The 17,446-nt window shown below is 43.7% G+C and overlaps 1 protein-coding gene across 3 annotated transcripts in view; it reads left to right on the top strand.

Annotated features, from left to right (window-relative positions):
• Window positions 1–1,638: 1,638 nt before the first annotated feature.
• Window positions 1,639–17,446, top strand: part of REPS2 (RALBP1 associated Eps domain containing 2) — a 102,840-nt gene continuing 87,032 nt past the window's right edge. For all 3 annotated transcript variants that reach the window (XM_069770308.1, XM_069770309.1, XM_069770306.1), the window contains exon 1: window positions 1,639–1,902. In XM_069770308.1, coding sequence (XP_069626409.1) covers window positions 1,705–1,902 — 198 coding nt within the window. In that variant the 5' untranslated portion in view covers window positions 1,639–1,704. The remainder of the gene's footprint in view (window positions 1,903–17,446) is intronic.

Below are 17,446 nucleotides of genomic sequence, written 5' to 3'. Positions count from 1 at the left end.
AACCCTAACCTAGTATCTAGGACTGCAAGCAAAGAGCGGGTAATCTGATTTCTCCTGGGCCGGGCTGCATCTCAGCACCAAAGCTGCTGTGAAGAGAATCGTTCGCTCTTCCGCGGGCCATTGGCATTCACAAGGATTACCTTCAGGTTGATTACCTTATTCCTTGAAATGCCCCAAAGAACCGCCGGGAGGAAAGGCTCCAAAAACCGGCATGAGACGCCCAAACATCCTCCTCGCTGGGGTGTCCCCAGCCTTCCTGCCTTGGGTCTTGACCTGCCTGACTTTTAAGGTGGTGCTCAACCAGTAAGGGGAACATTTACAGTGTCGCTGCTCCCAGAGGAGTCACAAGGGGGAATCTTGTCTCTTTGCCCTTCTCATTAAAGCAAGACCTATAGAGAACATCGTGAGATGTGTCCTGGTTTCAGCTGGGATAGAGTTAACTGTTTTCCTAGTAGCTGGTACAGTGCTATGTTTTGAGTTCAGTATGCGAAGAATGTTGATAACACTCATGTTTTCAGTTGTTGCTAAGTATTGTTTAGTCTAAAGTCAAAGATTTTTCAGCTTCTCATCCCCAGCCAGTGAGAAAGCTGGAGGGGGACAAGAAGTTGGCACAGGACACAGCCAGGGCACCTGACCCAAACTGGCCAAGAGGGTATTCCATACCATGGGACGCCACGTCTAGTGTATAAACTGGGGGGGGGGGGGGGGGGCGGGGGATCGCCGCTCGGGGACTGGCGGGGTGTCGGTCGGCGGGTGGTGAGCAATTGCCCTGCGCATCATTTGTACAGTCCAATCCTTTTATTATTGCTGTTGTCATTTTATCAGTGTTACCATTATCATTATTAGTTTCTTCTTTTCTGTTCTATGAAACGGTTCTTATCTCAAGCCACGAGTTTTACTTCCTTTCCCGATTCTCTCCCCCATCCCACTGGCGGGGGGAGCGAGCGAGCGGCTGCGTGGTGCTGAGCTGCTGGCTGGGGTTAAACCCCGACAGATGCGTCTCTGTTCAGCTGTCAGGGCTGATCCATTCGGACCCGCTGCGTTACTGCACTTCCTCACTGCAGCGCCGGCGCTGCATTTGCAGCAGCAGGTGGTACCTCGGGAAACGCTGCTGCGGAGGGCCCATCCTGTCCGGGGAGAGAAAGCTGAGCCCCGCGAGCACAAAGCGGGGCGGGAGCGGCAGTCCCCGGAGGGCCGGCGGGGTGGCCGCGGCGTGGGCCGGGGCGAGACGGGTCAAACGACGCCTCCGCCCCCCACCCGGCAGCGGCGCTGGGCCCCCTCGGTGCCCGTGGGTCTGCGCTGCGGCACGGCGGTGCTCGGTCCGAATCCCGGCGCTGGTGACGGGCGCCGGGCGGCCGGTTACTTCAGATGAAAGCCAAACCGGCTGAGAAAAAAAAAGAAAAAAAATAAAGAAAAACCAAAGCAAAGCGGGCCAGGCGAGGGCCGGGGCGGGCGTGAGGGGCCGCGGCCGGCGGGGTCGCCGGGCCGGGCGGGGCGGAGCGGAGCGGAGCGGAGCGGCGGGACGAGGCGGGGCCGGGAAGCGGCGGCGGCGGCGGCGGCGGCGGGGCGGGGGGCGGGTCACTGCGGAGCGGGCGCGGCGGCCGCACCGGGCGAGGGGCGGGGCCTGGCCGCACCTTCCCCGCCGCAGCGCGGCGCCGCCTCCCGCCCGCCCCGGCGGCGCGGCAGCCGCTGCCCCGCCGCGCCATGGAGCAGGGGCCGGCGGGGGGGTCCGCCGGCGGCGGCGGCGGCGGGGGTCTGCTCCTGCCGCTGAGCGAGAGCGAGCAGCAGCGCTACTCCGAGCTCTTCTCGCGGTGCTGCCCGCCCCCCGAGGCGGCCGCCGGGGGCAGCAGCGTGGGCGAGCTGTTCCGGGCCTCCCAGCTGCCCCCGGACACGCTGCACCAGGTGGGTCGGGGGGCGGCCGTCTCGCCTCGCCTCGCCTCGCCTCGAAGTTGCGGGGGGCGGGCGTGGGGACGGCGCCGCGGCGGGACCCGCTCCCTCAGCCCTGCGGGAGAGGGGCCGGCGCTGCCTCCGCCGGAAAGTTGGGGGCAGCGCGGCGGGCCGCTGCCCTGCCCTGCCCCGGCCGCGGGGTCGGAGCGAGCGGCCCCGGAGCGCGGCCGGAGCGGGGCACGGCTTCCCGGCGCGGGCGGCGGTGCCCGGGGCCGCTTTGTGTCCGCGTCCCTCTTTCGGACGCGCTCCCGGCGCCGCCGGTGCCGCGGGAGCCGCGTTCCTTCTGCCTCCGGGCGGTCGTGTCGCGGGGGTGGGCGCCGTCCCGCGTGTTGGTGCCCTGGCACCGAGTCGCTGTTCGCGCAGCCCCTCGGCGGCTCGTGCGGTCCGCGGGTGGGTTGGTCGTGTCGTTCAGCTCCTCGGAAGGGGCCCCGAACGCCGTGGAAACGCTTGGGTTGGCGGAGCTGGGAAGGGCACGCGGCGTGTTTAATTCCTGGCTTAACACGGGGTTTGGGCTTTTTTTTTCAAGTGTTGTTTCGGTGGGAAAAAAAAAAAAATCCGTAGGTGAAACGATGCTGTGTCTGGTGTTTGTTAGGTCCGGTTTTGAGAACAAACGCGTTTAGGTGGGAGGTGGGGGCTCTGGCGCCCTGCGAGCAGCAGAGCTCGGGAGAGGTCCCTGGCAGAGGCTCGGGGGCAGAGCCCTCCCCGGCGGCGAGGAGGAGCTCGGTCAGGCGCTGCGAAGGCTTGTGCCGCCCGGTTTGCAGTGGCGGGAAGGACCGGGCTTGTGGTCTTCTCCACCTGTGGATTAGTAATTCGACCAATGCCCTGTAATGCGTAATACTTCTGACGATAAACTGAACAGAGGCAGGGCATTCCCGGTGGTTTTAAAATTTATTTTTACTTGCAGGAATTCTGTTCTTCAGTAGTCTTTATTTATCAAGCAGAAAAAAGTTGTGTTGAAATTGAGCTCAAGTATAGTTATACCTGGGCACCGCCTCAGGGTGCAAAACTCCTTTACTGCTTTCCTGATAGCTGTCAGGTCATCTCATAATGACTTGTATAAATTTATATGACACAAGTGATTCTGAATGAAAAAGATGGTATTTCAAGGATATTTTTCCTCTCTTACTTACCCATCTGTAAAATAAAAATGCTACCGACCACTGCAGTACTACTTCATTTTGAGCCACACTGTGGCCTTGGTCCTGCAGCTGCACTGAGCGGTGAAAGTAGAGATTTTGCGTAGATCTAGCACCAAGAGTAGCTCTTTTGCAAAGAAGGAGGAGGTGGCAGTTAATTTCAAATAAGAAAGCATATTTGAGAAACTTCTTAAAGCCCTCTTAGTAAATTTGTGCGACTTTGGTGTTAGTCACTTCATTTTCCAAAGAAGTATGGAAAAAAAATCCCTTATTTTTGCGATGTCATTCCTTACCCTATAATTTAAGTAAAATTTATTACCGTATTATTCTCGTAGTCTGTTTTGGGGGTCATTTTGATAGTAATGTGTGACTTAAGCCTGGAGATGTTGGCTTTTTTTTAACGTTCTTGTTGTTTTTTACTCTTTTAGATTATTTCCAGGTATATTTATGCTGTGAGGAGAATGTTACTGGGAAACAAGCCTGTAATTGGCTTCAGGAATATTCAGATAATAAGGCTTGTAGGATCTGGGGCTGTTTTTCTTCCTCCTTCCTGCCCTCCCCCTCTGGTTTATATGGCATTAATCACAGTGGCACTCCACTCTATGGCTAGAGCGCCTGTCCTCAAAACCCACTGCTGTCAGGTATTCTTACTAACATCTACTGGGACTTAAGAATGAATTAACATAATGTGTTTAAAAAATAAATAATTGGAAATGTGGATGTTTTGATAGGGAAAAACCCACAATATTTTTTGAGATATTTGCTGATATTTTATCTTTTATCATCCTCCAAAATTACAATCTAATAGTTTCTGTTTAAAAAAAAACATGCTAAAAATTATGGGAACAAGGCACAGAGGTTCTGCTGGTAGAGGGAGCACCCATTTCAGGCAGAGGCAGCTCGTTTGGGTTAGGACAACATGTTTTCTTTGAAATAATTGTTGACCGTGAAAGTTTTCTTTTTTTGTTGTTTTTTTTAAATGCTTTTTAAAATCCCCGTCTGTCATAATTAGTGCTTAGTATGCAGGCATCCCTACTGACCAACTGAGAAATGGTCATGCTGAGTTTTTGCTGTATCAGAAATGGGGGAGATCTGGATTGGAAACCAGTTCTGGATTTCTACTAAGCAGACCCTGCACAGACCAGAAGGTAATTTACACCATTCCCGGCCTTTGCATGGGCTATAATGAGAGGCAGCTATGGACTGTTTTGTAAGCAGTGTGCAATTTACAGCTTTTTATCCTCAAGGTATTCATTGAAGAGTGGTTTTACAGGTCAGTATGCTTCCAGAATGGGCATTTAGTGCCACGGCAAAGTCTTGAACCTGTGCTGTTGTCTTCAAGGATTTGTACTTGTGTAGTAAGTGGGATAAATCTTTGAGAAAGAAGGAGCCTTTCCTTATACAGTCTTTGATTGAGATTTCGTGTTGATCAGGAAGGTGCTCACAAGCATCACGGGAGACCTCCTTCCACCTTCCTTAACTCTGATGGCAGGGTTTGCAGTCTAGACAAAAATCACGTGGGTGCATCCCGGCTGGAGTACTGCTGTTGAATATGTCCGTTTCTGTGGGAAAAGCAGTGGCGTGTGCTCCCAAACAGCAAACGGACAAGGGTTTTGTTTGGTTTAAAGGTTAGTTGGCTTGATCCAAGAGGTTATTTAGATGAAAGAGGCTAGGTAACAGAGAGCAGGTAGGGAGTGTGAGAGCATATGCCAGAAGAGGAAATGCTGGAATAAATGGAAAAAATCCAAGAGCAACCGGGTCAGTAGGAGCAGATGGTGTGCACCCGAGAGTCCTGGGTCTTGCTAAGAATGAAGTGATTGAACGCAGATTCATTACACCCAGGCTCATTAAAGCCAGCTATTCTGCTGGGCAATAGGGTACAGCAGAGTTGTACCTCTTTAACTTTCCTCAAAGAAGGGATCAGAGAATGAACTTGGCAAGAGTTATTTCAGTTCTGGAAAAATGGTTGAAATTAGCACTAAAATTAAATGTGTCAGACACTTCGCAGGGCGGAGAAGGGCATGACAGGGACAGGACAGCGTGGGTTTTGCGGACTGTATAATTATGCCTCCCCTGTGTATTGAAAGTCTTCGACTAGCCATGCGGTGTGGTTAAAGGCAGAACCATTAAGATTTTATTTAGACTTGCACAAAGCCTGTGGCAGATCTTTCACCAGGGGCTTTTAAAGTAACTCTGTAGAATGTCTACAATCCCTTGCCCGAAAGATCTGTGCTAGGATTGGTGGGGGTTTTTTTGGGTTGTGTTTTTTTTAACAATATTTATGTCAAAGGAGGAAGGAGCAGACTAGTCGCATGCCGTGCAGTTACACAGAGTGTCAGAAATAGAAGAAACTCAACAGCATCAGCCGGATTTATACTTACCCATGTTGGTCCAGTTGAAAATGGGGTTCCCCACGCTTCGGCTCCTAGTAAAGAGAAAAAGAACTGAATTTGCGCAAAGAAAAAAAAATCCTGGAAAAAAAAAAGGTTTGAATTCATTGGGGCCACAAAAATATCGCTGAAGCAAAGGCGATCCCACAGCACACTTTGTTACATAGATCGTTATCGATAACACTTCTTACGAGGGGAGAAGGCAGGCAGACGTGCGCTAGCAGTTGGGAAGGAGAGAGAAGTGACTGCATTGCGGGGCAGGAGGCACTGCTCGTGGCCGTCGGTGGATGACAACAGGTTCACACGTCCACAAGGGCAAACTCTCTCTGGGGTTTCTGGCCTCTTCCTTGGAGGAGTTGGTTTCATTATGCTCCCTGAGTGTGTTGGGATGTCAATACTCTACGCTAACCGCTGTGCCACCGGTGTTAACGATGGCTGGTTTGCCATGTTTCATTTTGGGCAATCAATTTGTGACCCCAGTTTGAAGCTGGCCGCCAGCGAGTACAGCCTCTGCTCCTTGAGTCCGGGACCCCAAAGTGTGTGTGTTACGGGTGCCAAGTACCAATGGGCCAATGTCTGTCTGGATTTCAGATAAAATAGTGGTTTATAGCATCATCGCGCGCTGATGAGCAAGGGAGAGGTACCTTGTGCTAGTTTTACTGTTTGTTGATATTACTGTGGTCTCTGAAGATTTTGTCTTAGGAAATTAGGGAGCAGGATTGGGCTCAAGATTTATACTGAAATGCTTATCTCTTTTTATTAGGTTCTGGCTTACTTGATTAATTCTCACTTGGTTGTCTGATGGTGTCAGTTCTATAAACCTTAATCTTATTTGTGGGCTTGTGCTATCAGCACAGAGGTCAAATTTTCTTAAGAAAACGAATTCTTTCCTCTGCAAATGAACACACTGGATTATTTGAGCTCTGAGGATGACAAGTACTGATTGTATGATGCTGAAGCTACACAGACACTGCATTTTTTAGCTGGGACTCTCCTTCCAGCTCTGTGTGAATAGGGAACACAGACCAGCAATCTTGCTTTTCTTCCACAGGCTTCGTGAGTTAATTTGTGTTTGTCGTGACTTGTCTCTATAGTTACAACTCTACAGTTTAACTGTATTTTTGTGTTCAAAAAGCAGAAGTGCGAATAGATTAAAAAAAAAAATTGCTAAGTTGATATTTCTTTGGAAAAAGGCCAGTAATTTTTTTATTCCATGAGTATAAATTAGTACCTGCACGATAGCTGGGGTGGGATTAACTGTCTGCCTCAAAGAGGCAGGAAAGAATAAGAACTGTGGCAGTTAAAATAGGAACTTTTTGAGTGAGGAAACTCTGGACTTACCGTTACTTCATAAAAGATAAAATTCGCTCTGCTGTGCCCCTTGACAGAATTTGGTGTTATGCTAGTGCTAGAAATGTGATTTAGCTGACTGACAGACAGTAGGTCCATCAAAAAATGATGTTAGGTTAGAGTACACATGGAGAAATTGCATCCTACTGACATCTTTGAGTCAGGAAGAAACAAAAGGGAGGGTACAACTCCACGTAAGCTGTACAGCAAGAAGAGGAAAGGAAAACTGATGTTTCAGTATAAATACTTCTGGCTACAATTCCCCAAACTGTTATTGCCTTTCTAGAGTCATAAACAAAGTTGTGGTTTTTGAAGTAGGAACATGCAAAACGCAGATGTAAAAAACATAGTAGTATTATTTATTTAAAAAAAAATAATTAAATTACCAAAGTAAAGGGTAAAACTTCACCTCAAGCAATCTTGATGATATATTCCATTAAAAAAAAATAAAAATTGAGGCCCTAGTACACCTTTAAAGTGTTGTTTATCATTCAGTAGTCACTACTTACAAGGTTAGTAGTTTTGAGTGCCTCAACATTGAGGTACACAGTAGAAGATTTGTAGATGCTGTTCCCTCCCAAGTGCATTTCAAATCATTCTGTAAAACCAGAGACTCGACAGGCTTGTCACAGACATTCAGTGGGATGGTCAGAATTAGCCTGGTCAAGGCCTGAAGCCTTCAGTAATTAACTCTCTTTACAACCAAGTATGAATTAATTAGTTTATTTTGCAATAAAGTAATGCTTTGCTGTGCCAGTGATTTAAAATAATTCTACAAGAGGGATGGACGAAAAAGATCCCTTGGGATGAAAATGAGTAACTTTTTCATGAGAGATTCCTGCAGTATGAAGCAGTGTTGATGAGAATGGTGTTTTGTGGTTTTGGGGTTGGTTTTTGTTTTTGTTTCTTTTGAATAAGTGATTTTGCCATGATACTTACCTAAGTGCAGTGGGTTCACCAAGCAGTTGAGTATAACCTCTTTAACTCGTGTGTGTATCTACAGCAATATGCTGTCAGTATTGTGATGTTTATATATTGTTTCACTGATATTGTCCACAGTTTGTTTTGCAAAGGACAGATAATACACAGAATTTACCTACTTTAGTGGGGGAATCGAATCCAGATACCTCCTGCAAAAAAGGGTTGGTATAAATTCTGAAAACATGGATTTAGCTGAGCTGAAAAACTTAGCCAAGAAAGATTCATGAAAGATGGAACAAGCATTTCTGTGACAAGGAATCAGGATAAATAACCAATTTAAATTTAAAATATTATGAATTGAGAAATATGTTTGATATAATATTTGTAAAGCAAGATCCTTTGATGTATTAACATCTAAACATACCAACAGTGTGGTGAAATAAAACATTAATGAGCAGTATGTGCTAGTTCAACTTTTGAAGACAGTCAAACAGTTGAACAGCTGAGTTAGTGGATAATTAAGTAGAAGAGGTTGCTGGAGTAGAAAGCAACTGTGGGCAAATAGTAATCCCCTCTTCCTGAACAGAGAGAATGTTTTCTTTTTCCAGTGTATTCAGGAGCATTATTTGGTGACCACTGCATAAAACTGAGAACTCTGGGAAAGATTTTTTTGGGGGTGGTGGTGGTTTTTTTGGTGGTTTGGTTTTGTTTTGCTCCCCCCCCATCCCCCCCCACCCCGCAGTTCAGATACGATGACGAGGTGGAAGGATGTGGGGGGATGAGATCCATTCACTCTGTCATCTGGTAGGGCACAGTGACCAGAAGTAATCAGCTAAATCATTAACTGCAAATTATACTTAGTTTATTTACCAAACTGTTTAAAAGACAAACCATGTTTTTATAAACTTCTAAATGTGTGTATACGTAAGAAATGTGTGGTTTTCGTTTTCTAGCAGATGAAGATGATCTGTGTATTTTTAAATGAATTCCAGTTGTCATCTAAATTTCACTTTGCATATATCACATGTACCTACACAAGTAGATGTATCTCTTATTAAAGATGATAATGGAGCAAATTTCTTATGAAATAAAAACTAAGATGTATATTAAGCTAGGTGGTTGCTTAAATATGTTTTAAAATGCCACATGTTAGTAAAAGCTGAAATGTTACCATATTTAAAAAAATAAAAATCGTGACTTAGTGATGACCAAGTGATGAGACAGATCTTTAGCTAGAAGAACAACTAGATAGTTCCAATACAAACCAAAAATGAAATTAGGGTCCTATGTCTTTGGACCTACATAATGTTTTAAATAACTTATTTCTCCCATGAATCTGCCTTGCAGAAAATAAGGTTAAGATGCTTTGTGCTGCTGTTTTTTTTAGACCGGGTGGTATGTTTGGAGAGGAGTGCTGAAGAAGCTGTCTCTGACAAGTGTCCCCCCAGCAGGTTGTCACGCCGTGCAGAACATGCCTGTGGTGTTCTGTGGGCTCTCTCCACTTGGGACTAAGCCTGCTTAAAACTACCCCAAGGTTACATGCTGCCTGTTAAATTGATGTTGTACCTGGATGCGTCATTCAGTGGCCTTCCTAATGAACATAAATTCCTGAGCAGAGCTGCAGGAGTGCCCCACTTACAGCAGCAGCGTTAGCAAATGTCCTCAAAAAAAAAAAAAAGTCTTGAGAAACTTTAGGTAGCCTGACTACCAAAGCACATGTTCAGTGTTTTGATCTCTGTGGGTTCTTTTCTGCCCTGAGCAGTCTTCCCCCATCCAAAAAAGCTGCAAATGGTTCTTCCAGTATCTCACCCTTGCACCTGCATGGTCCTGCAATCTGAACATGCACCTCAGTTGATCCCCTTCTCTGACAGGAGGTGGTGGGGAGCTACTACTTTGAGCAGGGCCATACTTGAAGCGCTGGATTCAGACCTCATAATTCCCACTGGCTTCGTGGCCCTGAAAATTTAGAGTCAGCTAATGGGAAACACTTGGCTGAGCTTGAATTTAAGCTGTCTGAACATGGCCCGCGGTGTCTGCTCACTCACTCAGTGTGAGTCACGAAGCTGAATTCTACTTTCAATAGCAAATGTCTGTAGCATTACTTTATTATTATTGTTGTTGTTGTTATAAATTTCAAGTAGTTTTTGGCATGAGCCTTTCAAATTAATTTACTTCTTTTAATCCTTTCTTATTCTTAAAGTCTCTTCCCACACCAAGAAACATTAGATCAGCTTTGGCATAGGTAACATTTCACGTTTCATGAATTATTTACTTCTCGCATAATTTAGACAATGATGTTCTATGGAAGCCAAGATGATGGTCTTTCAGAATAAAACAATGTGTCTAATCATTTGCAAAACAGGAGGACTGCTAATTATTTTGTTACCAACAGTAACAGCAGCGGAGCAGTGAAAGGTGAAGTATTGGATGTTTCAAATGCCAAAAATAAAAATAAATGGGGAAAGAGGCAAAACGAACTCAATAGTGTGATTTATGTATTTATTTAATTTTTTTTTTGCTTTCCCTCCTCTGAATAATTGCTGCCTTTATAAGAACATCTTTATGTTTTAATAGCCATAAGCTGCTTTGCCTTTAACTATGTACAGATGGAAATGCAAATACAAGTGGTGATATAAAATGTGCTATAAAATGCTAGCGTACTGTGCGTGGGCACTGGAGACGATGTTGTCTTTGACTCTGTCTGATGTTGCTGCTTTAAAGTCCTGTGCTCTTTGGTTGAATTGAGGATGAACACTTGGTTTAGATGCAAACAGGTAGGTTCTCACTGACTGAATGACGCATTTCAACACATAAGGTGCAAGCATGTTGGGTGAAATGGTGATAATTTTAGGGTTTTGTTTAGTGATGTGGAAGAGGAAAAATTCAAGCTGCTTTTCCAAGTGATGTGTTGATTCAAACTAGAGGTAAATGGGGTATAAGATCAAGGAAGGGCAGGAAGTGTCTTCTACACACACTATATGCAACGGAGTTAGCTACAACAGTACACCTTCAGTTAAGAAGTCTTGCGACAACTCTTCAGTCTTACAAAAATAATCTATAACTCCCAACTGAAAAAGGATTTCAATTTATGATATTGATTAAGATAACTGTACAACTGTAGAAGATAATGTTTGGAGTGTTAGCTGCATTGCCCTTAAAAGTACCTGCTGTAGTTGTAAGTGCTAGGGAAATGAACCCGGGAAATGTGCCAAATGTGATATAATAGGATGGGTACAGGGAGCGTCAAGTTTTTTTTGGGGGTAGCCAGTCTAGAAAAGTCACAGCACAGTAACTACTGAAGAGAAGCTCGTTATAGAAGAAAAATATGTTGATGAAATGGGAGATAAGTCTGTAGGAAATTTCTGTTCGTGACAAAAATGCATCTTATGTCACAGAGTCTCTATTTTCCTCTGTATTAGGGTCTCACTTTGTCTGCAAAGCAGAACAAAACCCAGAATTCCATTTTATGGGAAATGCCAGAATTTCTTCCAGTCTTCTAGGGCAAAGTTAAATATGAGAAATGTTCACAAGAGAAGTTGATTTGGAAATGTTTAAAAACATGTAATTTATTGAACTAAATCAAAACATTTTGTTTTGAACTGTTTAAGAGTTAAAGCACTGTGACATCTTAAATACATAAATTTTGGGAGACAGGTTGTTCACATATGTCATCCCTTGTTCTTTTCTGTTGATTAGACTAATTCTGCCATTATGTGTCGCAGTGATGGTGGCCATGCAGCTTGTTCAGGAGGCAGACTGTGGTGCCTCATAAATGTCATCTGCTGAGGAATCACACAGGTGTGAAACATCAAAACTACAGCTTCCACGAGACTCTATGGTGCCTTTGCATTAAGGCAACCTGGAACAAAATATTTCATTTCCTGGCAGGAATTTGAAAGTGTCATTGGAATCCGAGTGGGTTTTTTTTTCAGGAAGAAACTCAATATTTTGCAGTATTTTCTATTAGTCTAGTTCAAGATGACTAGATCTGGTGGCTGCCATCTAGCTGGGGAGGACTTGTCAGGGTTTCTGTGTGTGTTCTCCATCAGTTCTTGGATACTAACTCTTGTGATTTTTAGCAACTCGAAGCACTTTCTGTTACTGCTTTCAGAATGTCCTATCTCTCTTTTTTTTTTTGTTCTGCTGATACTATTTGAAGTATAAAAGATGGAGTACTGGGAGGCACCGAGTGTCAGATCTACCATGCAGACTTGTCCGTAATTTATTCTCATTCTGAGAAGTGAGAAGCAAATAGTTTAAATCTCTGAAGAATGAGTTTTTCTATCATTGTTGGAATTTGTGGAAGACCTAGATAATTGTAGTTGCTAGAAATGTTCTTCTATTTAGCTATGTAGAAATGTCCCTTATGTCCTGGCCATATATTTTTCTCTTCTGTAAACTCTGATTTCAGTATTAATGGTAAAAAGGGGTCCTGAAAATTTTCCTTTGGACCAAAAATACAGTAATTCCCTTCTTACACAGAGTAAGAGGAAGAAACAGAATATAAGGCTATTCCAAAGTGAGAGTATGTTTGTGTAGGTCATTGTGGGCTGAATTCTAGGTTACTGGCCTGGTTACTTTGTGCGATTTAGTAACTGCGACGTTCGTGCCTCCCAGCAGCTTTTTGAGCTTCTGGTACTTACATGGGATGCCTTAAAGTTCTGGTAGGAAGCATCAAGAACAGATAGGCTAAAACTAGTTTCCCATTGTAAGAACATAAGACAAGTGGAGACCTTACCTGAGGGTGAGGGAGCTGGGAGGTAGTAGAAGCAGGACAGCAGTGAATCTCATTACAAGCAGCGGTTGTGAAAGAGATTGGAGAAGAAGCATGAAAGAGTCAGCCAGGTGACCAGTGTGTGTATTGGGGGATATCTGGTTTGGGAGAAGATCAGAAGGCAAAAATAAATAAATCCCAATGATGTTGTTAACTGTTGTTCTCTGTTGTTGAGTAATAAAAGGCAGGAACCAAGCAGCTGCTTGTTTCTGTTTTTTTATTAGATGCTTTAGATACCGAGGTGATGAGCAGGTTATAAACATAAATGCTGCAGAGAAGAGGTGAAACAGGCTAAAACCTAGTAACCATGAAAAAGGGATAATGTGAGGTTTAAAATTACACTGATGTCTGAAGCTTCCTAGAGAGTCCTTGAATATTCTCATGCAAAACTTGTCAATAGCACCCCCACCCCCAACAAATAAACCATCCCCCAAACCTCCCCAAAACAAAACAAAAAATTACAGAGCCAAAATCTTACCTGGTTTTTAGGTTGAGTTTCTCATGAGATGCTACCAAAGTTAGAAATAAAGAGAGCCTCAGCTTTCTGTTTTCTACAGCTGGTATGTGGTGGAGGTGTACCACTGTAACAAATAGTATGCTTGGGGGTTTTTTGCACTTGTATTGTAACCTGCCACTACACATGCTTAACTGTGGGCTTTTTTAAAAACAGCACTAAATTATTATTCTGGAGATATGGTATACTTATAAAATAATACAGCCGTGAAGTCACGCCTGTCAAAACGTGTTTTGAGTGTTGTGAGAGGAAGGAACCAGGGTGGGAGCCTGGGGGTGATGATGTTACAGCACCTGGTACCTCACAGCGTGACAGGTCCTGGGTTCACTGGACAGAGCAAATATTGTTTCAGGACAAGAGCGAGCAGCACTGGGCAGTGCTGATGTCAGCAGGAAGATAATTCTTAATGTTACTCAAATCGAGTTATCAGTCACCTATTTTCCTCTCTCTTTCTCCCTCCCCCCACCCCAAGCCGTATCATAGTAATTATATATTTTACTTAATCTAATCTAAATCAGGACTGTCCTTGAGGAGGATATTCTCTGAAGGACTATTTCTTCTTAGGAAATACTCATTAGCTGTTTTTAAAGCTTGCATTATTTACTATGCATATATTTGATTGCAGGAGAAGTGTGCAAGAGGTAAGACTTTAAGTTGAGTCTAGCAAGGCGCTTTATTTCACTATAACTACTGAATTTAAGGACTACAAGAAAATAGGGCACTCTGGAATTGGGCTGAAGGTCTTTGCTTCAGATACTGAAGGACGGGTCTTAAATACCTCTGAGTAGGGGAAACATCCAAAAGCGCAAAAGTAGAGGATAAGTTTGTTAATCTGTTTTTGATGTATTATACAGTTTAAATTAATTGGCAATATCTAAGTGCAAATACTAGTAACAACCAAATTAGTACTGAGACAGGCACAGTAATATTTGGGTCCTTCTAGTAACTAGATGACTCAAGTGTAAGGTAAGTTTCAAAATATTGAAATTTGATGTATTTTAATGAAGAAAAAGAGGAGCAATATGTCAGCGCTGTAGATGTGAAATACATTTAAAGAAATTGGTTAGAAGTCCTACCTAGTTTTCCATGTTCATGATTCCCTTCTATATGGAGAATTCTGAGACTATGTAGTGCCTTAGATAATTGCAGGACCATCCTATGGTCAAATTGGTATTTGCCCAAAACAACATTTCTACAGTTTCCATAGCATTGTCTAGTTGAGTGGCATGATTTGTATGTGATTCTACAGAGCACAGAGAAGCACTTGGTTTGAAGCAGTGAAATTATTTGGGCCAACTCTAAATACTTGACACTGTGCTTTGCTTCCTGATGGCTATTGCAAGGCAGCACATCTTGCAAGCAACATTGTACAGCAATTTTCATTTGTAGGAGAGCATTAAGGCATTTCAAAGCCAGTTCACCATTGCTGTAAAATGGCCAGGGCTATAGTTTTATAACAAAAGAGTGTACTGGAGTTGTGTAATTCCAAGGAAAGGTGGGTTGGAATCATAAGCCGATACATGTTGCCATAGTGAACCACTTCCCAAACTTGATGCTGAAGAATTTTAACCTAAAATGACTTTTCAGTCCCTTGAAATATAAAATGTTTCTTTTGCTTTGGTGCTGATGTTTGTGTTCTGTTAGAAGTTTGCCTGTCTGTGCTGTTCATACCTTGTTAGGGTATGCTTCATTCTCTGTTGAGTTAGCCTTTTCTGGTGGTCTGTCTGGGAGAACTTCTACAAGCATAATGCTAGAAGTACTCATTTGCAATAGGAAGGCTCAGTTTGCCCCTCTGTGGCAGCCCTAGCTCCTTTATTACCAAGGTTGCAAGCAGAATATGAAAGCTTATTACATCCTTGTGTGAACACCCATCAATCTCATTAACTATTAAATGGTCAAATGGCTGAAGACATGTTTGAGTTTCTGATTGTGTAATGCACATGCCAGGGAGGGCATTGTTCCTCGGGTTCTCCATTAGGGCCTTGCTTAATGTGTCACCCTGCTCTTTATGCAGTGCAGGGTTTCATCTCCTGCTGGGAATGACCTACCAACTAATGATCTTTTTGCTATCATTATATGGCTAACCACGAACTTCTATTCCTGAAAGGTCTTGCCATTTCCTACATAGCACTGAGGTTTCAGCTCAAAAATGAGCACAAAAATGAGGTGGTCTCCTTTATTACTCCTTATTCCACTTCATCTTTCTTAATGTAATCTAAAATTTGCCAATTTCCCATGTCACGGGTTGGGGTTTTTCTGGCCTCGTTTTCGAAAGAAATGAGGCTTGTGCAATGATGCTGTTAATTCAGCCCAGTAATAACTTCTTAATTTGTAACTGTTTCGACAAAATAGAGAGACTTTGAAGAGTTCGTAAGAGTTATGTGAAAAACCTAAGTTATACAGTAAAAGAAAACCATATTAATATTCCTGCTGAGGGAAAAGTCCCAGAGTGAACTCAGCCCATGTTAAACATTAAAGAATCCATAGAGGAATGTCACTTCAAGACAAGGGTCCAGAGAAAGTTGGGATTTGTCGGTTCTGCTGCTCAAAAGCAACTTCTTACTAGAACTGATGTAGTTATTAAACAGTGGTGTGGGCGTGAGATAAAAGATGGATGTGGAATAGCATTTTAAGTTACTGTGACAGTGAGTGGAGGGGAGCAAAAGAGGAAGGCGAGGCTCTCTGTATCTGCTCTGTGTCGCTATTTTTGTGCCCCTCTTTGTCCCACCATCTCTTCCCACGCAGCTCCACCTGTGCTGCTCTTTGTTCCCCTTGGTTCCAGCTGGCGAATTCCACCAGCCAAGAGAGTTGCTGGTTCAGCACTTCTCTGCATCTGCCAGGAAATAAATAAATAGTGGGAAGAGAAACGGAAGGGATGTGCTCTTGCTCTTTTTGTCAGCTTTACTTAGGGCTTTTTTTTTAGTTGTACATCTTGCAAAAATGTACTACTGTGAGAAAATTTCCTTGAAACTAGAGCTGAATCCTATTGCCTCCTTGGTTCCCTTAATTTTCTGGCATTAGGAAAAATGCAAGTTCTTCAACATTGTGTTGGAGATGGATTCTCATTTATACGGCTATTAAATATGCCATTGCCATTGAGAGGTTTAATGTAGTCCCCTAAGGGCTTGGAAGGCGTTGTGTTTTGTTTGTGTGCACCCCTTGCTGATGCAGTGCTTTGTAAGGTGTCCCGTACCTGCAGGTAGCTGCAGCCCAAATTTGATCGCTGTGGGAGCTGTTTGTCCCTCTGTCTTCTAAATTTCCTCTAACTGCCCAGGAAGCTGAAGGTGATGTGCCGGCGCTATTTTTGCTCCTTTTGTGCCAGTACTTTCTCCTAGTGTTTCCAGCCTTTATGGCTGCCATCTGCCTGGGAGCCAGAGAGAATGTGCCTGTTTCTTTCTTTCTTTTTTTTTTTTTTTTTTTTTAACTGTACTTAGGCTCAGGTTCCCTGTCACCCCGAGTGATGTCTCATCTTACATCGGGGATTCGGATGAACACGTGGATTATATTTGGCACAACACGCAGGTGAGCCCCTCACGTATAATGTGCCAGCTCAGCATGTCATAATTAATAGCTACTTCTAAATCAAATACCCAGCTTCATTGCCATTTGCTCCTTCCTCATTTGTTTGTTAAAGGAGGAGTTAGTTTCTTCAGCCGTGTTTGACAAGTCTAGATCATTTAGCAGCAGTTTCCTTTCAGGAAATTTCACTGCTTGTGGTGCAGGAACTGCCTGCGTTGCGCTGGTGTGCAGGAGAGGCTGCTTGCCTGAGTCTCCTTTACAGCGAGGTTATGTCTTAACACAAAATATTTCTCTTGCTGTGGAAATGTCTCATTAATTATCTCCATATCTATTCCATTCCTAATTAAAGAGGATTGTGTCACCTTTTGAAAGTGTTTACAGGTTTTTAATTATGCATATTTATCTTTATAAAATGTATTGGTTTTTATTCTAAGTAAAAATGAGTAGTAGACTTTCCTTAATTTTTTGCTGTGTCTCTGCTCTCTGTTTTTTCTCAACTTGGAAGGAAAATTTGCCTATTTTCAAACTTCCATTACAGAAATGTTTGCAGGGAAATACTTGCACAAAAACTGCACAACCATTTCCAGTGGAATTTAAAAATAACAAACACCACCATTCATCTCATTGCAGAAGTGTTTCTGCTGATGCTAAATCTTGGAAAAAAAAATAATTAACAATATCTAATTATGAGCCAAACTTTGCTTGGCCATGTACTTCTGACTTGTAAATGTGTTTGAGGTCTTAAGCTACACAAAATGTTTGTGACGTGGTTTGTTTCAAAGACTATTGGGAATGCAAAATAATTTCGCAGGATGTGAAATCTTGTATGCTTGAGTTCAACCAGCTTGCCCTGTCTAGAGCTAGCTTCATGCATGTTCTGAAAACACCAGGGCTG

This window comes from Haliaeetus albicilla, chromosome 25 (genome assembly GCF_947461875.1).
Source record: "Haliaeetus albicilla chromosome 25, bHalAlb1.1, whole genome shotgun sequence".
Lineage (NCBI taxonomy): Eukaryota > Metazoa > Chordata > Aves > Accipitriformes > Accipitridae > Haliaeetus > Haliaeetus albicilla.
Note: the sequence above shows the minus strand (reverse complement) of the source record. Positions and strands in the feature narration are given on the sequence as shown.